This window comes from Pundamilia nyererei, unplaced genomic scaffold (assembly GCF_000239375.1).
Source record: "Pundamilia nyererei isolate P.nyererei 1_Seehausen unplaced genomic scaffold, PunNye1.0 scaffold00098, whole genome shotgun sequence".
NCBI lineage: Eukaryota > Metazoa > Chordata > Actinopteri > Cichliformes > Cichlidae > Pundamilia > Pundamilia nyererei.
This window is the reverse complement of record NW_005187499.1, coordinates 127399-150323: the sequence shown is the minus strand read 5'-3', so window position 1 is coordinate 150323 and position 22925 is coordinate 127399. Positions and strand designations below refer to the sequence as shown.

At 41.7% G+C, this 22925-nt stretch overlaps 4 protein-coding genes across 7 annotated transcripts; 3 read left to right on the top strand and 1 right to left on the bottom strand.

Moving 5' to 3' along the window:
* The first annotated feature begins 3988 nt into the window (after window positions 1-3988).
* Window positions 3989-8005, top strand: LOC102207893 (D-threo-3-hydroxyaspartate dehydratase). The gene is made up of 10 exons (XM_005740180.1): window positions 3989-4164; window positions 4712-4867; window positions 4966-5095; window positions 5427-5577; window positions 5683-5863; window positions 6274-6392; window positions 6874-7000; window positions 7149-7211; window positions 7307-7412; window positions 7504-8005. The coding sequence occupies exons 2-10, from the start codon at window positions 4722-4724 to the stop codon at window positions 7591-7593; spliced, it is 1113 nt and encodes a 370-aa protein (XP_005740237.1). The 5' UTR covers window positions 3989-4164; window positions 4712-4721; the 3' UTR covers window positions 7594-8005.
* Window positions 8006-8287: 282 nt separating this feature from the next.
* On the top strand, window positions 8288-14156 carry orc2 (origin recognition complex, subunit 2). The gene is made up of 16 exons (XM_005740177.2): window positions 8288-8426; window positions 8679-8750; window positions 8843-9001; window positions 9585-9671; window positions 9794-9883; window positions 9975-10006; window positions 10099-10156; window positions 10254-10564; window positions 10655-10764; window positions 10847-10979; window positions 11069-11165; window positions 11240-11386; window positions 11464-11635; window positions 13549-13610; window positions 13681-13799; window positions 13888-14156. Exons 2-16 carry the CDS (start codon window positions 8681-8683, stop codon window positions 13969-13971), a joined length of 1731 nt encoding a protein of 576 aa, XP_005740234.1. The 5' UTR covers window positions 8288-8426; window positions 8679-8680; the 3' UTR covers window positions 13972-14156.
* On the bottom strand, window positions 14146-18594 carry cfap410 (cilia and flagella associated protein 410). Of its 4 annotated transcripts, XM_013912707.1 has the most exons (9): window positions 18527-18594; window positions 18296-18444; window positions 17412-17455; window positions 17259-17277; window positions 17120-17166; window positions 16781-17010; window positions 16448-16598; window positions 16250-16346; window positions 14146-14591 (listed from the first exon to the last, which is right to left on the bottom strand). In XM_013912707.1, exons 5-9 carry the CDS (start codon window positions 17146-17148, stop codon window positions 14427-14429), a joined length of 672 nt encoding a protein of 223 aa, XP_013768161.1. In that variant the 5' UTR covers window positions 17149-17166; window positions 17259-17277; window positions 17412-17455; window positions 18296-18444; window positions 18527-18594; the 3' UTR covers window positions 14146-14426. The 4 variants fall into 4 exon arrangements, with proteins under 4 accessions (XP_013768161.1, XP_013768162.1, XP_013768159.1 ...); XM_013912708.1 differs by lacking the exons at window positions 17259-17277; window positions 17412-17455 and having other exon boundaries at window positions 17120-17148; XM_013912705.1 differs by lacking the exons at window positions 18296-18444; window positions 18527-18594 and having other exon boundaries at window positions 17412-17912.
* rpl37a (ribosomal protein L37a) lies at window positions 17835-20193 on the top strand. Its single transcript, XM_005740179.1, has 4 exons — window positions 17835-17917; window positions 18549-18677; window positions 18857-18939; window positions 20028-20193. Exons 1-4 carry the CDS (start codon window positions 17915-17917, stop codon window positions 20089-20091), a joined length of 279 nt encoding a protein of 92 aa, XP_005740236.1. The 5' UTR covers window positions 17835-17914; the 3' UTR covers window positions 20092-20193.
* Window positions 20194-22925: the final 2732 nt, after the last annotated feature.

Here is a 22925-nt window from a genome sequence, read left to right as displayed (position 1 = left end):
CTCCCTGAGCCTGGTTCTGCTGGAGGTTTCTTCCTGTTAAAAGGGAGTTTTTCCTTCCCACTGTCACCAAAGTGCTTGCTCATAGGGGGTCATATGATTGTTGGGTTTTTTTCTCTGTATCTATGAAGCGCCTTGAGGTGATTTTTGTTGTGATTTGGCGCTATATAAATAAAATTGAATTGAATCTCCATATGTTTAATTATCAAGGGGTTGCATTTGTGTAGTTTTGATGACTTGTGTCAGAAACATGGTTTGGATAAAAATGATTTTTACAGATATTTGCAGCTTCGTGAGTACTTCTCAGAAAACATGGAAGGTCTCTGTCCAATGGAAGTTCCTCATGTTATCCAGATATTCATGAATGCCTTTAACTTAGGCAATAGCAATGGTCTAGTAAGTAAGCTGTACTGTAGTGTGGAGGGAAAGAGTAAACAGGGTTTTGTGCCCTCACAAAAAGTTTTTTGTATTTTTCTGAAAAGACAGCTAATTTTGTGTTACTTTTCAAGTGCCTTCATCATTTCAAATGTTATTAACTAAAGACAGTATTTTGGCTGATGCAACTTAGAAATGAACAAAATGCATACAGCATACATAGTTTAATTTAAAAAAAAGATTACATTTAATCAAAACTGACGTTGGAATTTGGGGTTGTGAGAGTTACTGTCCCTCCTAAATGGAGGGCTTGGACTTTGTATCTTTTGTAGGCTTGGACTTGACTTTGGGCAGGTGCAGTGCCTGCAGGCCCAAATATGTTGCTGGTTGGTCCACCTAATTATGATCACCTCTGGGTCCAAAAAATCAACATGGTGGTGTCCGTCACACTACAACACAGAGTGCAATAACCAGGGGATGAGGTCACGATGGCTGTGTCCAATTTGACATCACGTGTCAGCGTGTTTGTTTCAGTTCCTCAAGTTCACAAAGCCAAAGCCAGCCAGCCTGTGGCAAAAGACAAACAGCACCCCTAGCCGATGCACCAGCCAAGGAAGAGCCAACCGCTGCCACTGCCGCTGCTGTCTCGGCACCCTCAGAGCCTGAGCCCACGCCTTCCTCATTTCCTGATGACACATCCCTGAAGAACCAGGAGCCCCGCCTGGGACCCAAGCCTCGCTCACACAAAAGGGTCCTCAACCCTCCTGAGAAATGTCTAGTGTGCTGAGCGTGCCACCTCTCCCAGTTTGTGTCCATAAACCTCTTTTTCTGCTCCCCTGTTAATCTTCTCTCATTCTTACACTGCTCTTTGATGGTCATGTGATCTCTACACCTAAATACAGCCCAGTTATTGTTGTTGTTCACACCTGACGCCTGAGCTCATAAGTTGTCCTCAACATCTTGCACTTTCATCCCCCGTTTCTGACTCCCTGCCATCTGTCTTCTCCTCGATATTCTTCTATAACGAAACCTGCATTTATTACAGTCACCAATGAGTCAGCTGAATGGCTAGCTGTCACATTATCACTTTAACTGTAACACTTTTCAGTCTCAACTTTGCAGTTACTGTTTTCATCGTTTGTGGTACAAGCATTTGTAAGTGTAATTTGTTTGGAGGCACAATCGTTGAATTTTGTGTATGTGAAAACATTTCTGCATCTCAGGAACGGTTTGGACTACTTGCATAATTTTCAGCTTGAATCTGACCTGCAATTTGGTTTGGCTAAAAATTTCACAGCAGACATTTGCCCAAATTTCTGGGAGCTTTCTGGGGTGAACACAGCTTCTCATCAGTTTAATACAGATTATAGCCTATAGGCTAATTTCCATCTGCAGACCCTCTGGCAGGTTGGTGTTAAACACAAATTAGTAAAAACATACAGAGACAACAATAACAGGACAAAAACAGTGATCACATTAAATTAGAACAAACAATGACAAGAAGAGTGGAAAACAGAGGACAATACACATAACAATAACGGAAACACATCAGTTATATTGCACAAACCCCACACATGCCCTGACTGTCCTGATATTGCACTGACCCATTACACTAATAGTTGTTTCACTTTTTGTAATACACTAACTCTTTTTCACGTCCAACATAAAGCATGATTAATTAAACATGATCACATGTTTGCGTGTGCCTCAGCCACCCTTTTAAGTGACTCTTAAAGATAGGGAGACTTGCACTTTCCCTCACTGACAGGGGAAGAGTATTCCAGAAGCTCAATGCAATGACAAAGTTCAGACCTTAACCTGATGGAAATCCGTTGGTGCGACCTTAAGAGAGATGTGCATAAACAAATACCCCCAAACTTGGGGAACAGTTTCAGGCCTTTATTGGCCAAGCTATCTATGATAGAGATGCAAAATCTATAGATTTGAACAATCATACTGAAAATCAAATGTTCAAAATGTAAATTTGGTGACAGGTTAACAGAAAGCTTGAAATATTTATTCTGACAGGGAATCCGTGTCTGAGATTTGAATATTTAACCCTAAAGGGCTGTTTTCATATATGGAGGCAACGGGATTGTAAAGCATTGAGTTTCATCTTTGGTTAGTGCATCGGCATAATTATTCTGGCACCAAGCAGCGATGTGACCTGTGGATTACTGCAGGATAAAATAATACTTCTGGGCCCAGCTTTCAAAGTAAAAGCAGTTGTGGGAAACTGGCAAATGCTTTATTTCCATCAGCATTTAAAAAAGCTAAAGAATAAATAAATAAATTAATTAATTAATAAATAAAAAGGGTGGGTGGTGCACTGGATGAATGATAAAACGACTCTGTGAAGACAAAACAAAGCTATAAAAATATCCACTTGCACAGACATGCACACAAAAACTGCCTGACTCCTTATTGGCTGTAACTCAACGCGCGTGATCACCTGTAATGTTCGTTAATAAGACAGACACGTGACCATTCTGATAGCCATGTGCCATTTAAATTAGCATAGCTCACCAGCCATCATGGAAATCCGATAACAACGCAGTGGGGGGTCGCTTCACATTCTAACTTTAAACAAAGGATTTTAAAACTATTTGGTGTGGGTTTAAATCACATTTTAAAAAATTTTAACTTTAAAAAACTGATGAATTGATGATTATCTCAGCACATCAACACTTTGGGAAAGTGGCAAGAGGGAATCTCCCTCTAAGATCATTTCATGCACCTTTATGAGCAACATTTTACACTTCCATCATAGCTAAATGAGCCCTCATTCATTTGATCATATTTGGTTCATTTCCTGGGATTCATCTGTTCCTGGGATAGATGACAGTGTGAAGGAATTCCCAAGCTGGGCGCATGACTCTGGGTAGCTTGCATCAAAAACAAAAAACTGCTTTGTTGCAGCCATTAACAGACCTTAGACTCCAAAACACATTGCTTGCATTAACTGAACTTTCAAAACAGAGCTACCTTAAATTACACAATTGAAACATATGTGTATTGTTTGTGTATTTATACACAAACACTCATATATATTCAAATGATTTAAAAAAAAAAGTCCATTTACCTGTTACTACCACACCAAATCTGGTCGTTAGTACTTCCTGGCGTGTGTAGCCACTATGATCCTGGAGCATTTCCATTGTGTTTTGGAGTTTGTAAGTGCTTTGTCTCTAGGGGCCACCGTAAGTATACTTTTATTTATTCACTCCACATAAAATCTAATAAATAAATTATAAAATACAACAAAAAAAATTACATTTCAACTTTTAACCTTTTAAATGTTCTGCTTTTTCCTTTTAAACAAATTTTCAAGTGAAACAACACAAAACACTGCAAACCACAGCACAATAAAACAGAAATTAAAATATGCAAAACAAGAAGAAGATACACATTCTCTGTCATATAGGTCTGGGATGATTTCTGGGAGAGTGTTTTCCTGCTTGGAATCGCAAACATGGGATTCACTGCATGGATAAACTTTCTGAATCCTTTTTCATCCGCAACTGAAAATAGTTGTGGATGATGACTATACCTTTCTAACGTGACGATGTTGTCTCTTGTTGTCCCTGGCTCGCTATCTCTCTATTTCCCTCCTGCTCTGTTCCTGCTACTGTATTATATGCTACTATGTTAGATTTTTTTTCTATGATTTATTTTATGATTTGCAAAAGGTTCTCCCTGATTGTACTTTTTCATTATCTTTGACTCCTCGAGGACACCGTAGTAATGTGATCGGAACTTCCATAGAAAAAACAAATTCGCTGTTTTGAAAAGGTAAGCTGCGGTTTGTGCTGCATTTGTCTGCATTTTTGTTGTTATTGTTGTTGTTTCCGATGCTTGTTAATGTGCTGGTGGTTCCCTCACTGTTTCACAAACGCTGTTATGCAGATTCGAAAGCAGTATGATTTTAATTTATCTATCGTTATGATGCACGATAATATTATCGGAAGGTCTTTATAGTACCAAAAAGAGGAGGAATAAAAAACTGCTTAAAGAGTGAATTGGATCACATACGATTTGATGAGTTGCAGTGCATTTGTAAAGTTAGTGTTTAAGTTTAAGTTAGTGTTGTCAAAGTTCAAAGTGCGCTGCGTTACATAATCAGAGACGTTGCAAAACTACACCCAAGTGTGATGAAGTTTACTTGCTGATTCGTGCATGTATAGCAGATACTTATAAAAATAACTATTGAAATATGCTGGTTGAGCCAATCATGCAGTAGAATTTAATTGCATGGGAAATATCTGAAGTGCTTTGTGTGTGTGTGTGTGTGTGTGTGTGTGTGTGTGTGTGTGTGTGTGTGTGTGTGCGCGCACTCCAGTGCTGCCAGTATGGAGGGAGATCCTCTTTCAGCCCTGTGTAGTCCTGCTTTTGTGGTGGACGTGGACAAAGCGAAGAGGAATGCCCAGAGGATGATCGAGCGCTGCCAGAAACTGGGAGTCCAGCTTCGTCCACACATGAAGACCCACAAAACCCTGTATGGATTCATACGCTCATGCATAGACACGCACACAGCACATGCTTACAGACTTGCTGCCTATACAGGATTCTGATGAGGTCTCTGTGTGTGTCTAGTGAGTGTGCTGACATTATGACGGGTGGATCACAGAGGTGCATAGTGGTTTCCACCCTGGCAGAGGCCTGTTTCTATGCTGACCATGGATATGATGACATCCTCTATGCCTACTCTATTCCCTTTGATAAGGTTCTCTCAGCTCACACTTTAAATGTGTTTTATATTCTGTGAAATCATAAAAGCTGTAAAACATTAGAAATGGAAAAAATGTATTATTAATAACTGAGCCTGCTGAAAATGTTTCAACTATGAATCATATTTAGTAATATTATCACTAGAAACAATACATATATGTAAATATATGATACATGTATATCGCCATAGCACTTGCATGTAAAATAGCTCCAGTTCTATGCCATTACTTTGACATAATTTCTCATCACTTTTATATTTGTTTGTTTTTAATGTCCCAGCTGTGCTCTCTGTGCCATTTCTAATGTATGTCTCTGTGTGTCTTTAGGTAGAGCGTTGTGCAGCCCTGTCAGAGAGACTGGATCTCTTCCAGATTTTATTGGACCATCCTGATGCTTTGGAGCAGCTCCGAAAAAGACCCCTGAAAGATGGCCGGCAGTGGCACGTCTGGCTCAAACTCGACTGTGGCAATGGGAGAGGTAAACGTGCAGGGAAACCACAATAGATTTAATCATAAGTGCCTGAGCTACACTTCACTTCTCTGTTAACACGAGGATTGATCATGTGTCGGCTCTTTGTCATAGCTGGCGTCCTGCACTCGGAGCCAGGAGCGCTCAAACTGGCTGAAGCCATCGCTAAGACGGAGGGCGTGGAACTTACAGGAGTGTACGCCCACTGTGGGAATACCTATTACTGCACAGGAGTAGAGCAAATACAGGCTGTTGCCCAGGAAACCACCAAACTAACTCTGCAGTTCATGGAAAAGTAAGCTGAAAGCTTAAAAAAAATACACTGACTCATTAAAGCTGCTCTAATCAATAATTTTATCTCACTGGCTATTTAAGAACGCACACGACATAACAGCTGTTGCTCATACTCTTGAAAATTAGTTTTTATGAGCTGTTTTAACATCTTTGTTTTGGTTTCACAGCCCACAGGTTTCTTGTATTGAGTCACGCAGCTTTGTTTCCAGAAGCAACAAATAAATCATACATCATATCTAAAAATGATGTATCCCATGTTTTGCACCAGACTGTAAACATGTTTCTGCTCTAAATTTGAGCATTTTCTCATGGGTGTGATTGACTCTCTTTTGGAGCCATCTGGGAGAATAATTCTGCATTAACTTTCAACTGGTTTTTTGTTTGTGTGTTTTGGGATTTTTTTTGTGTCAGACTGAGGGCTGGTGGCATCACCTGTAAGTCCAGCATTGGCTCCACCCCTTCCTGTAGCCATCCAGTCAAAGACATGGCGCAGCTGAGCGAGGTCCACCCAGGAAACTACGTCTTCTATGGTGTGTACACATAGACCCACTGTTTCCTAGTTTAAAGGTGACGTGTAAAATCCACTTTTTCGTTATTTGTTGTGTATATTCAATATTCCCAGCGTGACTCAGTAAACATGACAAAGACCACGCCCTTTGACTTCACATCAGATGGGAAGCGTAGAATCAAAAGAGCCCTTTGCCCTATAAAAACAGTCCCCGACAGTACTGTCCTCTTAAGGTCATGACACATAGCTGCCTCTTAGTTTTGTCTACTTGCCCGACATGTTTCTAGTTGACTTCGGGACCCGACAATGTTTAAAGCTACAGGCGCTGAAACAGCCTGTTTGGAGCAGAGGTTTATTAAACAGTCTATAGGTATGGCAGGATAAATGACCTTATTGGTATTTTGAGCTGAGGAATAGTCGGGAGACATGTCACACTTAAAATATATTTTTCAAAAGGGCTTTTAAATTACAATTTCTTTTAAATGCATGTTTGTGGCATGCAGATGTGCAGCAGTCTATGATTGGCTCATGCTGTATGGAGGACGTGGCTGTGAGGGTTCTCACAAGAGTCATCGGTCACTGTCCACACAGGAACCAGCTCCTGATTGACTGTGGATGGGCTGGAATCAGGTGGGTTCAACTTCATTCAATGGGAGCTAATACCTATCCCCTAAGTTCTGTTTTTTGTTTTACTCATCACTGCTATCATCAGTGTAAGCTCTGTTTTGGAACAACCATGTAACTTAACCTTTCACCTACTCTTGCTTGTCTCTCTCAGTTTGGACGGAGCTGGAAAACTTCCCACTGGATACGCTGTGATCGAGGGGCATCCAAACCTCAAGTAATGCTTTAAAAGAAAATCTCAGTCTATTTTAGTATCTTTTTTCTCTTTTACTCTCAGTACCAATGTTAAATGTGACTGCCGTGTCCCTCCAGGTTGTTGTCTATGACCCAGGAGCATGGACGAGTGGAGCCCATCTCAGGACAACTGGACTACAGCAAATACCCCCTGGGCTCTCTGCTCACACTGATTCCCTACCATGTTAGTACTGAATGATTTATAGTACATCTTATTGACACATCAGTTTTATTGTACATTTTCCTGTTGTCAGACAATGTCTTTTTTTCTGCAGTCATGTGCAACAGCAGTGATGCATCCTGTGTACCATGTACACTCCAAGGGTCGTCTGGTAGGGAAGTGGACGCCCACTCGCGGGTGGTGAAGAGCTGGACGATGTCTCCCCCTTCTTGTCTCTTTGGGACAAGTGAGATATATAGAGACTCATTCCAAATTATTTACACATTAGAAACACATACAGCGATTCCTTCTTTGTTAGTGAGATGTGCCATCTTGATGGTAAAACATATAATTAATGAAAATATTCTCACTGTGGGCTTCAGAAGTTTCATACTGTAACAGAAACCATGTTGCACTAATGTTATGTCTTTAAAATTAATTTTTGTGTTCTGCACCTGTTTTTCACTGCCTGCAAGGAGACCTAGCTAGTGATGACTTAATAGAAAGTCATATCACTTGTGCTATCAGCTGTTAATACCAATGCTAATAAATGTTTATGAATGACCCAACTGCAAACTTTTGTGATTTATTTTTTCTATCAAAATAAAGATTTTCTTGGTCCCCTTTAATCTTCTATTTTTCTGTAATCTATGAATAAATAAGTGCCAGCGTTTGAACGGACACGCAAAAAATATCTTGGTGATAAATGTTTTTTTAAATATTACAGAAAATACATCATTCGCATTAATAGTAACCTACATTACTTATTGAAAATATAATAATTAATCAGTCGGTAAAAACCCTTCCCCTGTAGGGTTTTAGCCGCACAGACTGAGCTGGTGTTCGAAGTGCATTTTGGGAAATGTGGTTTTAGCTGGAAGCAGCGTTCCAGTTGGCCACTGAATGACCTTTCACTTGTCACGTGGTTTAAAAACTTCAGCGGGATGGCGCGGAAACTTGTCCCAGCAGCACACTGCCTTGCTGTCACTGTGTGAAAGTCGTGTTTACATTTTCATGTGGCGGTACTGACGCTGTACAGTAAGTTGTGTCGCTTTAGACGCGTTTCTGTTTTTATTTCCCACTTTTATTTGGACTTTCGGCGTGTGGCCGCTGGTTGAAGCAGGGCTGCTTCTCGCTGTTTGAGAAGAATGGCCGCCCTTCACTGTTCGTGAATAGAAACGCACTGACTGAAAACCTGCGTTAGCATCTACACCTCTGAAAAGCAAATTTTATGTTGTAGTGTTACGAGCAACTAACTAAAGTCGTGCTGGTTGTCGTTGTTATCTTTAGTCATGAGTGTGCTGGAGGTGAAGTTCATCGGGGATGGCGATGTCCTGGAGCACATCGTGGACAAGCAGGAGGGTATGGATGCTCTGCTACTGTAGAAATGTTAGTTTACGAGCACTTCTGTGTCTCTCTGACTCTGCTTTCTGTACTGTGCGTACCTCCATAAGGTGCGCAGAGTATCGCCGGGTCCGTTCAGAAGATGGTAAAGTTTAAGAGCCCGGCTGGACGACGGGGATGCAGAGAGGATGCGGAACATGATGGAGATGAAAATGGAGTCCACGATGAGCAGGATTATGTCCAAGCTTTAGGAACAGATAACGCAGAAGGTGAGTGCTGAGCAGGGGTAATGACTTTCTTCACCGGGAGGTTTGTTTTCTTTGCAGACAGACCGTGATCAGCTGACGATGCTGCTGACTCAGCTCTTTACTGCTCTTTGTAGATTTACCCAAATACGTTTGGAAAAATGCAGACAGACGTTGGCCGATTTTCTAAGTCTACACAGTCAGGCAAAGTACAAATGTGGAATTTAGCAAGTGCTGGTTCACCAGCTGAAATTCAATTTAGTGACAGAGACTGCATATAGTTAGCTCAAATCCCTACAAAAGCCTTGTAAAAAATATTCCTGTCACAAAGGTACTTATGATTATGGCAGGAGACTTTCTGTACACCTCAGTTTCACTCCATTGCACACATTAAGTGTGTTTGTAAGATGGACTATATCGCTGATATTGACATATTATATGCTTATCAATACTGGCATATAGGCATATAATTTTTGGTGGGAAATTTGAACATTCATAATGCTGTGAAATTTTAGCTTTGTATAAATGCATGAAAATATCTGAGGCCTTTTCTTTCTTTCTTGTTTAAATTCATTTTAAAATGACCAGTTTTCTCTTGGATTTACAGAAGATGAAGATGGCTTGTCAAGAGTGGCTGGATCCTCCATCTTTACCTTTCAGAAAGTCAAACGCAGCCACAGCATGGCCCAAACTGGTGAGAGCCTCCATTGTCTTCTCACATAGATCGGAAAACATTTGCACATTATACATCTCCTTCCAGTTCTTTCTTTAGACACCGTATATGCTCATTTTGTGTTGCACACTTTTCATAAACAGCAAGTGAGCTGGCTCGGACTCCTGGAAAAAGGGTGAGCTTCAGCGCGACCCCAAACTTTGAACCCTCAACCCCTAGTCGAACGGGGCGGAGTGAGTACAATAAACGTTCATCATCTTTTCCGTATACTCATCTTTTTGCTCATTTTCTCACAGTTAAGTATTTTCTTTTCTTCTATTTCAGACCTTAGAGGTGACAGCAGAACACCACAGAAGGTGAGACCATGGAAACCTTTAAACTTAAAGTCCAAAGCCAGCAACCTCTGGTGCCAACTTAAGAATTTTATTTTATTTTTACTTAACGGCAGAGCAAAAAGGTCCAGTTTGTCTCTACAACACCACACAGGCTCAGGAAGAGAATAGCAAGTGAGTCTGACTGGGAATAATTCAATTCATTCTAAGTGAAATTTCACCTTTACTCTAATCTAAATGTTTTGTTTGTTTGTATGATTTTTTTTTTTAGCTCCAAGCTTGCGGTCAGACAGCGACAGCGAGCTTTCACCCTCTGACTCGGGTGAGGAGGAGGATGAAGATGGGCTGGAGGAAGAGCAGAAAGGAAAGAAAGAGGATAAAGAGAACGTGACCACCCCGAGAACACCCAGTAAAGGTTTATCAGCAGCTCTCTACAAGACTCCTGCCAAGAAGAGCAAGAGCACGCCTGAACCTCAGAACCAGCCCAGTATGGTTGAGGAGTACTTCGAAGCTCACGGCAGCTCGAAAGTGTTGACGTCAGACCGAACTCTGGAGCGTTTGAACACCCCTAAACTTGACAGGGTTTGTTTTTAACTGCATTTTGAAACATTGTAAATGAGCTGCTTTCCTAATAGATTTAGTGTGAATTTATCTTTATTTTTGTTTTTGTAGGAAACGTTGGTCCGACTTCTGGAGGGAAAACAATCCTGCTACTCAAAAGAGATCCAGCAGCTGCACGACAAACACAGAATCCACTTTAGCAAATGGATGTTACAGTTACAGTAAGTGAGGTTGCAATGTAGTTGTGTGCATTTTCTGGTGTTTTAAGAGCAGTACAAAGTGTCTGTGCCGGTCTGTGTGTAGGCTGGGATTCAGCGTGCTGGTCTATGGTCTGGGAAGCAAAAAAGCTCTGCTGGAAGACTTCAGGGAGTCTCATCTGTCGCAAGAAATTCACCTTGTGGTTAATGGATTTTTCCCTTCCATTACTCTTAAATCAGTCAGTATACACACACACATATGAAAATAGTTTGCATAAATTGCATAATAAAATAAATATCCCTGATCATGAAAATTAAATTCTCACAGATATTAAACGCGCTGACGTGTGAGGTTCTGGATCACCAGGGAACTTTCCGAACCCCCTCGGACCAGATCCAGTTTATCTCCCAGACCTTAAAAGACAGTAAGCCCATCAAGCTCCTGTGCATCCCAAGCATGTGTGGTTGTACCGCATGTTTTACACCGATGTCTTCACAGGCCCAGATCTGCACGTGTACCTGCTCATCCATAATATAGACGGACCCACGCTGCGAGGAGAGAAGACCCAGAGTGCACTGGGGCAGCTAGCATCCCTGCCAAACTTGCACATGGTGGCTTCTTTAGACCACATCAATGCTCCACTGGGTGGGTGTTCATAATAGTCTGCACTGAGGTGGTAATTCTGTTGAAATCTATCCTGAATACATCCTGCTTGTTTTCAGTGTGGGACCAGTTGAAGCAGAGCCAGTTTAACTGGCTGTGGTGGGAATGTGTGACGTTCCAGCAGTACTCGGAGGAGACATCGTATGAAAACTCCCTCCTGGTGCAGCAGACTGGCGCTCTGGCTCTGTCCTCCCTCACACATGTGCTTCGCAGCTTAACGCCCAATGCAAGGTAACTCCAAAGACCTACTGGGTAGTTGTTTTTAATCTTCTGTCTAAATGAACAAGGAGAGAGCCATGGGAGGATCTTAATGAGGTGCTAATGAGTTATTGAAATACTAGGATCTAAATATGACATATCAGATGAGAAATGTTAGCTCGCATATTAGCTTCTTTGTGATTCCTCCCAGTCCACTCCACAAAATCATCCAATAGTGTTTTGCACTCCTGCCCATCACTAATACAGTGGTGTAAAAAGTGTTTGCCCTCTTCCTAATTTCCTATTTATATGTTTGTCCCACTTAAAGTTTTCAGATCATAAAACAAATTTAAATATTAGACAAAGATAAAACGGGTAAATACAAAATGCACTTTAAAAATCAAGGTTTTCTTTATTAAGGGGAAAAATCCAAACCCACTTAAATAGGACCTTCCTGACAATGTGGAGCAGACTAGAAGATCCTCAAAAGCCAGTCATCACGCCACAATCCAAGGAAATTCAGGAACAAATGAGAAATGAAATAATTCAGATCTCTCAGTCTGGAAGAGGTGGGACCTGTGGGACTCCAGCAAACCACAGTGAGAGCTGTTGTCCACAAATGGCAAAAAAACATGGAACAGTGGTGAACCCTCTGAGGAGTGGCCGGCCTACCAAAATTACCCCAAGAGCACCGCATCCAAGAGGTCACAAAAGATCCCAGAACAACATCCAAAGAACTGCAGGCCTCACTTGCCTCAGTTCAGGTCAGTGTTCATGACTCCACCATAAGGAAGAGACTGGGCAAAAATGGGCTGCATGGCAGAGCTCCAAGACGAAACCCTCTGCTGAATAAAAGGAACGTAAAGGCTTGTTTCAGTTTTCCCAGATGATCCCAAAGACTTTTGGAAAAATACTCTGTGGACTGAAAAGACAAAAGTTTAACTTTTTTGGAAGGTGTGTGTGTTCCATTACATCTGGTGTAACAGTAACACAACATATCAGAAAAGGAAAATCATAGCAACAGTAAAATATGGTGGTGGAAGTGTGATCCTCTGGGGCTGTTTTGCTGCCTCAGGACCTGAAAGACTTGCTGTGGTAAATGGAACCAAAACATACTGAAGGAGAATGTCCGGCCATCTTTTCATGACCTCAAGCTGAAGAGCACTTGGGATCTGCAGCAGGATAATGATCCAAAACACACCAGCAAGTCCACATCTGAATGGCTTCAGAAAAACGAAATGAAGACTGACCTGAATCCGATACAGATGCTGTGAAATTACCTGGCTGAATTACAACAATTCTGCAAAGAGGATTGAACCAAAGCCTCGGTCAGCAGTCACAGGCTGGGATGAGATGACCGTGTTTCCTGACATTTCCTGTAGCTTGTCTCTGAGTAGCAGTGGCTGAAACATATTAAAGGCACTTGAGAAATCAAAGAAAGGTTATCTTCACCACGCAGCTGTTATTATCTAGTTGGGAGTAAATATAGATGATTGCAATCATTCATCCACTCCCAGATTTGGTCTGTGTGCAAACTGCAGAAGGTCAACAGGTGTTTTCACCTGTGGTCTTAGATGGGCCCAGACCAGTTTCAAAAAACTGCACGTACAGACTCGACAGTCAAATCTTATTGTGAGAAGTGCTTCAAAACTTGTAGCTTTTCAAAGAGTTTATGAAGCTTTTATTTCAAGAGTGACAACACAGCAAGTGTTTTTCTACCAGGACACTGAAGCCAAGAAAAATAGTAAGTGTATATACTCATAGGGAATATGGTTGTTTGTTGTTGAGAATGATATTGTTTCTTTTGGACAACCATTGTCTTTGCTGTGACTTTATTCGCTCATTTCTGATTTCTGTTCTAAATTCTGTTTGAGTCAGACCTCTCTCATTATGTACAGAGCTGTTGAGGGGGGAAAAAACTCAACTGCTTGTTTTTCTTTTTGCAGAGGAATCTTTAAACTGCTGGTCAAGTTCCAGCTGGAAAACAAAGATAATCCTTCATACGCAGGTGCGGATTCACATTCGGCTTTTATGTCTGTTTTCTAGTGCAGTTTGTAATCAGTTTGTCCTCTGTGCAGGATTGTCATTCCAGGATTTCTACCAGCGATGTCGAGAGGCATTCTTGGTGAACTCTGACCTCACGCTGAGGACTCAGCTGACAGAGTTCAGAGACCACAAACTGATACGGACACGCAAGGTGGACTTCCACTTTAGAATTCCCCAACTCTCATTCATTAAGTGTCTGCAGTACCTGGTGCTTATCACATTTATTTGCTTTGCTTCAGGGAGCAGATGGAGTAGAGTACCTGATTGTTGCTGTGGATGCAAGCACACTGATGGATTTCCTGGAGAACGAAGAGGGTGACTGAGCGGACGAGACTTCAGACTTATGAATCATCTCTTCCCGCAGATGTGCAGCAGCACAGTTACATTGGAATAAGATGTGAGCCCCAGGGTTCTGAACAGTTTAAATTACAGATTAAATGTATTTTTTGCACCTCTGACATTCACGTGTACAGCCAACATCTATGTAAATAAAAACATTTAAAGTTAATGCATTGCTGTTTATTTTATTTACAGAAATAGATTTACATTTAGCAAAACATACAATCTTTTGTTCTTACAAAACAATAAGGCATGCAGCTATAAAAAGACAGCAGGGGAACTGATGAGTCCACACGTGAAAGCTGGAACTGAAGTAGTCACATGCCATGCATATTGCAGGCAGATGTTAATGGGACAAAGTGGGCACCTTTTATGAACCTGAGCTTAGTGTTAAATGTGGAAGGATGGGGTTAGCCCTGAGCGCATGCTGTGAAACATATCAATGTTGGATTTCAGCTGTTTTCTGTGTTTGCTGTGTCTTTGTAAGCCTTTCTGAGTCCAGTGTGTACATCTGAAGTCTGTTCTGTGTGGCGGTGTGTACAACATGAAGCTCCTCTTCATCCAAATCTTTCAGCAGCAGCAAAACGGCATCAAGAGCGTGCGACTGAAAACACAAGTTTTATCGTTAGCTGGCAGATTACAAACCAAACATTCCAGGTTTGAATGAATTTCACAATATAAATAGATCTATTGGCTCTATTATGCTTTTCCACATCATCTGTCCTATATACACACCTGCAGTGCTGGATACTAATATTAGGCAAGGTCAGTTTCAAGTAATCATCTGCATAGGGCATGCAGTCCTATAACCTTAAAGCTCAGCCTTCATACTACTCTAAATGATATTATTCCACTAACAGGATGGAGTGCCAAGTTATCATCTAATGCTACCAAGCTTGGTTAGCAAACTGGATCCAGTCTCGGTCGTTGTGTCCTTGGGCAAGACACTTCACCCGTTGCCTACTGGTGGTGGTCAGAGGGCCCGGTGGCGCCAGTGTCCGGCAGCCTCGCCTCTGTCAGTGCGCCCCAGGGTGGCTGTGGCTACAATGTAGCTTGCCATCACCAGTGTGTGAATGTGTGGATGACTGGATATGTAAAGTGCTTTGGGGTCCTTAGGGACTAGTAAAGCGCTATATAAATACAGGCCATTTACCATAAACAGTATGAGTGCACCACAAAGAAACACAAAACTGCTAATTAGTGCTATGCAACTATGCACCAGGTCATTATTTCTTAGATAATACCATTAACCTCCTAGGACCTGGCGTCCACATATGTGGGCATCACATTTTGGGTTATTTAGACCAAACTACTCAATTTTGCTCTACAAGGGCCTGATATCCACTTACGAGGACATTATACTGCTACTGTTCTATCAATTTTAAACGTATATTTTTAAATATCCTCATATGTGGCTCTCATTTCACTTAGAAACAAAAAATAAAAATCTGGTAATTTTTAGTTTTTATATTCATCGTGTCCCAATATGCCCAAATATCAAAGAGAAGTTAAAAATGCATGCCGTGGAAGAGTTCGGGTCTTAGGAGGGTAATATGCTCCAAAGGCCCAAAAAAAACAAAACAAACAAAAAAAAAAAAAAAACGGCACAGTAGTACTGTTATGGCAGTATTGACTAATCTAGTACCCAACAGTAACTCACCCATTTGCATTTGGCCTTAAGTTAGTGGCGTGGACTCGGTTGGTTAGACTTCAACTTTGCTAGTTTGGGACACTAAACTGTACATTTCTATTGTATTGGTCAGTTGTTGCCATAATTGAATAAACTGTCTGAAAAAATGATATGGTCTGCTGTGAAGATATAGCTAGCACAGTAAATTGCACAGTTTCCTTAGTCTGTTACTGAATGCTCATTTTTTGTTATGTGTTTTTGTGAGATACACATGTACAGCTTATAAATGCTGCTGCTAGCATCAGCTGATAATGCCAACCAAGCGGTGGAAAAATCTAGATCGCCATAGAGCTAAAGTGGAGGCTCCAAAATACAGAGTCCCGAAAACAACTGAGGCGGTTACACACATCTTTTATATACTTTCTATGCTTGAACGTTTGATCATGAGGGGTGGCCAATCAAAAGAAAGCTGGCAAGGCAGCTCGTTTCAGGCATTCTGTGAACTGAAAGGCGGCACCAAGCTACAGCCCAAGACAGAGGAGCGTTTGTTTGAACTGTGAGTCATACAAAGCTACTTTAGTAGAGTCCAGGCCCACAAAAATTTTAAGGGACACAGTGATGAGAGGAGCTACCTTTTTGATTGTTTTGCTTTCTCTGGTTGATGGAGAGGAAAGGGAAGAGAACTTGTCTCTGGAAAGTGGCTTCATTCCCAGCTCTTCTCTGATTTTGCTAGAAACAAAAGTTAACAGAAATATTTTCTTCTGTTAATTTTACTTCACAGTTTCCGCATTTTTTGCAAACTATAAGTTATTTCAGGCCACAAGACCTACTTTGTCTCCTCCATGTTGTAGTTTAGAGGGTCGTTCTCTGTCTCTGCATCCTGAAGTCCGTTGGTTGTATGCTGGTTCTGGATACTACCTGGGGGTGTTGTGACCTCTTCACCTTCCATGAGAGCCAGTGAAATTTCATCATCTGTCACTACTGTACACAGGAAACATTGAAGAATAGCTACAGTAAGAGTCAGACTTCAATTCAACTTCCTAGATCTGACACTGATTTTCAACCTCAACTTTTTCATGAGGAAGATGAGTGGCTGCTAATAAAGTGCTTAAACAGTCGAGGTAAGCAGACGGTAGTGTGGCCCCAAAACATCACACAGTCACCTTGGTTATCGAGTTTCTGGAGACGAGGGAGGCAGCGAAGCACTGTGAGGCGATACTGGGTGGCATCGGTTCCACAGCAGGGGTTCTCAGCTAGCCAGAGGACTCTGAGACGAGTTAACGGTCTCAGGTGAGAGAGCTCAGAGAGCGAGGGGATCATGTTCCTTCTCAGGTAGAGTTCACTCAGAGATAGACAGCCAGCCAGAGGAGAGAGAGACAAGATGCTGTTGACACTGCAGACAGATGAAAGAGAATCATAGCCTGGTGTTACTGGGTCGTCCCAAATGAGTGTGTGCATTTGTGACTGTGAAATGATTTTATGTGTGTGGCAAAGGGACCTACCTCAGTGTCAGCACTTCAATGTTTGGCATCTGAGCGAAGATAGAAATCTTAGAAGACACATGAATCCATGCAACTTTCATTAAGTATGAACACTAAATTAATTGTCAGAGTAAACATGACATCCAAGTTTGCTACTCACATCAGTCAAGTTGCATCCCCTGCAAAAATAAGATGTAACCTAACGTTACCACAGATAGGAGACACAACACAAATGGTACCTGTTCACGTCAATGATCACTATGTAATTAAAAGGGCAACAAAATTACTGGTATGCCAAAATGGATGCACTTACCAGCAGTTCAGTTTTTTCACGCTCTCCAAGTCGGAGGCCTTCGCCTTAGCAAGAACCAGTTTCCGTGTTAGCTTCATAGCAAAACATTTAACTTCCTTTTAAATTAATAATATTTTCAATGGGCTAAATATTCACAAACAACAAAAGCCACATCGTGACAAGCTAATTGACCAAAGACTTCAACTCGCAGCCGCAGGGATGTTGTCGTACGCCACATTAATACGCATGCGCATATCAGCTTAAGCGTCCATGGTAACGGGTTAATATCTTTTATTTATAGTTTTCCGTAGATTACGCTGTTTTATCAAAAATTCTAATTTAGCTATAATACCAGAGCTAAAAAATATATTTATATATATTATCGTAAGCGAACTTTTACGTTTTTGTACAATGTCTGCGTTTTACGAAAACTCAAAGTCCCAGAATGCAGTGTGAACGGACTGAGTAAATCGCGCCTGCGCGTTAAGCAATCCCTCTTTGGACCTACGTCTCCCACTGAAACGATGGTGAGCAGAGCTTGTTCCGACCCTAATCCTTGTCAATCTTACAGTTTCACTGCTATAAATGATATAATCGCTTATTAGGAGGTTTCGTGTTGACCTTTTTTGCCATACCTAGCCTTCATTTATGTCCGTTTTGGGATTGGATCAGCAGTAAAAACGATGTTTTCATTCTCCATTGAGACAGAAATGGCGGCCACCATTGCTAAACTGTGTGAGCTCCAAGTACCGGGCAGGCTAGTGACACTAGCTCCTTAAGTCCCGGTCTTTTGAGCGTCCACAATTAAATAAGTCCGAACTGAAATGTGTAATGCCCAAAAAGTGGTCGTTTGATACAGTTAAACGAGAACTGCTCAGTTGACTTTAGTTAGCATTTTGGCTAACCTGCTGAAAGGAAGCTTATGTTGGCTGGCTAATGGTCACAGCAGCTCCTTCACCCTTGTTGCTCAGATTTTGCAGGATTATAGTCAGAAGTAGTTTGGTTTTTTTTCGCTTTCTGGTGCCACCCTGGGCGCTTCTCCCGACACTTCTTCCTGTAGTAGTAACGGCAGAATGCTGAAGCCATTTGCTTGTAGTTTTAAACCACAAAATCCCATGGTTACTGTATTTTCTCACTGTGTGTTCATGTTATCCACAGGCCAAGCGCACCAAGAAGGTGGGGATCGTTGGTAAATATGGCACGCGTTATGGCGCGTCGCTGAGGAAGATGGTGAAGAAAATTGAAATCTCCCAGCATGCTAAGTACACCTGCTCTTTCTGCGGAAAGGTAAGGACAACAGTGGAGACCACCCACATAATGTACAGTAGCAAAGACCTGGTCAGTGTTAGAAATGCTTTCTGCAGACTACGCTGCTTACATTACATAATTGTAGTGCTCAAGGATGTGTCCAGATAAGTTGACAGTTTCCACTTTTGTGTTCTCACTATGCAAATTTGTATTTACAGACCAAGATGAAGAGGAGGGCTGTTGGAATCTGGCACTGTGGGTCCTGTAGAAAGACAGTGGCTGGAGGTGCCTGGACTTACAAGTAGGTTACTTTCCCTCTTTGGTCTAATTCTGTCATTCGACTGCTGCAGACGCTGAAGTTATATTAGAAAAGGGGTTCAAAAATTCCCTCAGCTGTTTGTCTTTTTTTTTTTCTTCTTCTTCTCATCATTAAGTTTTTCTAACTTGGGTGACAGTGTGCCCACGGCGAAAGCAGGATTCTTTGTTTGTTTTCTGCTCACCCTCCACCTGCATTGATTGTGCCCCTCCACACTCAGAACACCTGTGTGATGTGTTAAAGCCTTTAATGGTCATCAGGTGTAAATAATTGTCCATCTAAAATAAATAAGCCAGAGTTGACTCAGTGAACATTCATATCACTCACTACATTACTTTGAAAAAAGTATCCAGTCATCTTAGAGACCTAATTAAACTTTGAAATTCAATCTACTCAGCCTGAGTGATCATTTAAAGAGTATGTGTCCAGCTTTGTGCTGTGCACACACTTTCTTACATGCAGTTTGCATTTATATGGTGCATGACAAATGTGATGTAGCTATATAACCAGCTCCCTCTCCAGTGAGCTTCTGATACTCCAGCTCTACGTATCTTGGCCTGCCGCTGGTGATGGTAGGCGTTTTGCTCGACTGTGGCACATGAACCAGTTCTCCACATGGTTTCCTTAGATTCCAGATAGCAGGAGGAAGACTTGTTAACAATTTGAGTCCAAGAATTTCGTGCTTGAGTGCATCAGGCTGTTGGCCAAGGTCTTCTCTAGAGAAGGAGCTTACTAATATCAAGAACTGGCACAGTAGTAACCTGGACAGAAACCAGCAGGTAGGAAAGGCAGAGGCTGGATAGATAGCAGCAAGTTTAAAAAATAAAAATGAATTACAGCAACACTGCATTCAGTCTAATAAGTAACAAAGCAATAACTTAAGTGGAAATGCTTGTTTCTCCGTTGATGCTAAAAGGCTTCAAAGAAAAGTGAATGTTCATGTTCTTGGCGAGTTCACAAAAACCAAAGTGGTTCTCACTACAGAGCAACGTGTCCGTCCTTCAAAAACATTGAGAATGTTGTGTTTGTAGAAGCTAATAATTTTCTTTGCACCCCCCCAACTTCTCTTGCAGCACAACATCTGCTGTCACAGTCAAGTCCGCTATCAGGAGGCTGAAGGAGTTGAAGGACCAGTAAACCAGCGACCATGATAGCTGGTGGATTTGGGACTTTGTTTTCTATCATTTAACCGAGCTGGACATGTCCTCAACATCCAAAAATAAAACAGTCTGGAGCGGAGTTTGTGTCTTTGTACGTTTGTTTACTGTGCAGCTGTAAAATAGAAAGTGCGAGGGTTGTAACCTGCAAGAAGACTCTTCAGTAGCCCTTCATTGAGGATACTTCGGTGGAGTTCAGGTTATCTCTAAACCCTCTGAAACAGCAGGTCTTTTTGGGTGGGGGGTAAAATGAGAAACCAAAGGGGGTCTTTGAGATCTATGGGTAACATTTTGGTTTCAGTGAAGCATCACGTGGGAATATCTCTGCAAAGTTAAAGGAAACATTGATGTGAAATTATAACTAATCTATCTGTAACAGCTGCAAATACATGTGTTACACCCGTACACCTTTAATTACTAGGCAGGATGGCAATTTATCCATCCTTGTACAATTGCTTTAGAATGATATCAGTTAACTTTGTATGTCTTGGTGCTGTGAGAGAAAACATGCAACCTGTGAACTCCACGCAGAAAGAGCCCAGCCAAACTGGTTTAAGCTTTATTGCAACAAGTCAACATTGCTGACTGCGCCATCGCTGTGGGACATGCATTAGGACCACTTTGGTGAGAAAAATGGAAAAAATAGTTTTAATGAATCAAATGGTAAGGTTGAAAATATACACAAATTTGTTGATAAGATGATGAACAGTAAATATAAACCAAAATAATCTAACCTTTTTGGGCTGGAAGGGGAAAAAACTAAAATAACACTGATCCAACCTGTTCCATGGAGCTCAGAAACATTTATTTAAATGAATTAAATAGTATTTACACTCACACGAAAACACTTGGTAACCCCTCTCAGCATCATAATAATTCACTCTGTTTTCACCAAAAAAGATGACAGTGGTATGTCTTTTATTTTCTAGGAATATCTGAGTACTGCTGTTTTCCAGACAAAGATTTTTAGTGAAGCAGTATTTACTTGTATGAAATTTAATGTAAAAACCTGCTGTGCAAAGAATTGGGTACACAACAAAATTAGCTTGTTAAGTCTTGAACTTTAAATACAGATGTGTCCAATCATAAGAAAAGGTATTTAACCTTTGGATGCACAACCTACCAATACCTACACTCTTCCACGAGTGGGGTCAAAAATGACCCCAAATAAAAACAATGCATTTTGCTATAAACTCGGTTGTTATTCTTCAAAATCTTTAAAACGAAGAGTTGTAATATTTTCATATTCCAGGTATTCCTCATAAAACATGTTTGTGACATGAGGCCCTTTGCATTTTTATTTATTTTTTCATTAATTTTAAGAAATTGCAGTTTTTGTATCACTTTTGTATGCTTGCTCTGCATATACTGCAGAAGCTGGCTCTTCCCTCTGAAAGGCACAAGTTGTTCATCCACTGTAACACAATCACTGAGGATGAATTTCTGCCTGCAGTTAACCAGGAACACGCCCCATATGTAGCAGAAAGCTGCCATGTGGTTTGTTTTCAGTCGGTAGGCTCTGGTCCTCTTGTCATCAATGTGCAAGAGAGGGCGAATATCTTTGAATCTTTGAATTGACATAGTGGCCTTGTACAATGGGTTATGCAGAGGACTCCCAAAAAACACACCGACTGGTACATCCCAGTTCTTCTCACTTCCTGCAAGAATGGTCAATCAAATGAATGCCAGGATGTTTGATTACATCTTTCCACTCTTTTCCCCTGTCTGTGGCTACTCTTTGTGCCTCTATGTTTGTGCATGTCAGCACCTCTTCTATTAAATTATCAGACATGAACACCTTCCATGCATTTACTGGGGAGAAAGTACTGTGGGACATGGGGAGAAAGTACTGTGGGACATGTCGGCCATCGCCGACATGTCCCACAGCAAGCCCTGGCCGACTAATTCAGAATATTGTGGCTAGAGCAGTAAGAGGGGCTCATTCTGTTAGACTCAATATCCATTTCCTCCTCAGAAGACTCATCAGAGGACTCCTCTGTATCTGACTTTTAACAGGAAGAAACCTCTGGCAGAACCAGGCTCAGGGAGGCGCAGCCATCTGCTGTGACTGATTGTGGGGGTGAGGGGAGGGGGAGGGGGACAGAGACAAAATACACACTGTAGAAGAGAGCAAAAAAATAAAATAATAATAATAACCAATGCACAGTAGTGAGGTGGGATGTGGATGGGGCAGCTTCCGTAATGGAAGTGAAGGAAACTGGTATTTGGTCTGCAGTATTTTCAAAGGTTACAGAGATAAAGCAAAAAGCTACCGGAAGAGATCCAGAAGAGGGCGCTGTTGGTGCTACGCTCCCTCGGTTTTCCTCAGCGGGGCCCAGAAACAACACAGGCTTTGGTGTTTGTGGTTTGGTCTCTCAGCGTGACCGTCATTGTTCTCCCCTCCAGTATACAAAGCATGGATGAAGGAGCACGGAGGCGCCATCGTCAGCATCATCGCCAACATGTGGAACGGCTTCCCAGACGCGGCGTAAGAACAGTTTCCCTCATTATATACACACAAATCTGCAAAGTCACACAGTTGAAAAAGAAAAATTAATTTGCCTGCTGCGTGGTGTGTCTCCTCCTCCCCGACAGCCACACACCTGAGCCAAGGTGTGAAACTGGGCGTGGGTCCCAATCAGCCAGAGTTTGGCTCAGGCGATTAGAGGATCATCAGGGGGTCCTTTTGTCCCTCTGTGGGGGGATACTCTCACTAGGTTTAAATCTGGGACTCCCCACCATTTGACCTTAGAACTGAAGAAGCTTCTCGGATGAGAGGTGAAACGTCTTCAAGTAACTTAAAGAAGTCCAGAC

What these genes read in the sequence shown, in the direction of transcription:
- LOC102207893 (XM_005740180.1), top strand. Translation starts at nt 4,722, where the DNA reads ATGGAGGGAGATCCTCTTTCAGCCCTGTGTAGTCCTGCTTTTGTGGTG. An exon ending in CGACTGTGGCAATGGGAGAG is followed by an intron (nt 5,578 to 5,682) that starts GTAAACGTGCAG and finishes TCTTTGTCATAG; the next exon opens with CTGGCGTCCTGCACTCGGAG. An exon ending in AGGAAACTACGTCTTCTATG is followed by an intron (nt 6,393 to 6,873) that starts GTGTGTACACAT and finishes TGTGGCATGCAG; the next exon opens with ATGTGCAGCAGTCTATGATT.
- orc2 (XM_005740177.2), top strand. Translation starts at nt 8,681, where the DNA reads ATGAGTGTGCTGGAGGTGAAGTTCATCGGGGATGGCGATGTCCTGGAG. An exon ending in CCACATCAATGCTCCACTGG is followed by an intron (nt 11,387 to 11,463) that starts GTGGGTGTTCAT and finishes GCTTGTTTTCAG; the next exon opens with TGTGGGACCAGTTGAAGCAG. An exon ending in AGCTTAACGCCCAATGCAAG is followed by an intron (nt 11,636 to 13,548) that starts GTAACTCCAAAG and finishes TTCTTTTTGCAG; the next exon opens with AGGAATCTTTAAACTGCTGG.
- cfap410 (XM_013912705.1), bottom strand. Translation starts at nt 17,488, where the DNA reads ATGAAGCTAACACGGAAACTGGTTCTTGCTAAGGCGAAGGCCTCCGAC. An exon ending in TACAACATGGAGGAGACAAA is followed by an intron (nt 16,347 to 16,447) that starts GTAGGTCTTGTG and finishes TTTTGTTTCTAG; the next exon opens with CAAAATCAGAGAAGAGCTGG. An exon ending in AAAGCAAAACAATCAAAAAG is followed by an intron (nt 14,592 to 16,249) that starts GTAGCTCCTCTC and finishes TTGTGTTTTCAG; the next exon opens with TCGCACGCTCTTGATGCCGT.
- rpl37a (XM_005740179.1), top strand. An exon ending in CCTGCTCTTTCTGCGGAAAG is followed by an intron (nt 18,678 to 18,856) that starts GTAAGGACAACA and finishes TTGTATTTACAG; the next exon opens with ACCAAGATGAAGAGGAGGGC. An exon ending in GGAGGTGCCTGGACTTACAA is followed by an intron (nt 18,940 to 20,027) that starts GTAGGTTACTTT and finishes CTTCTCTTGCAG; the next exon opens with CACAACATCTGCTGTCACAG.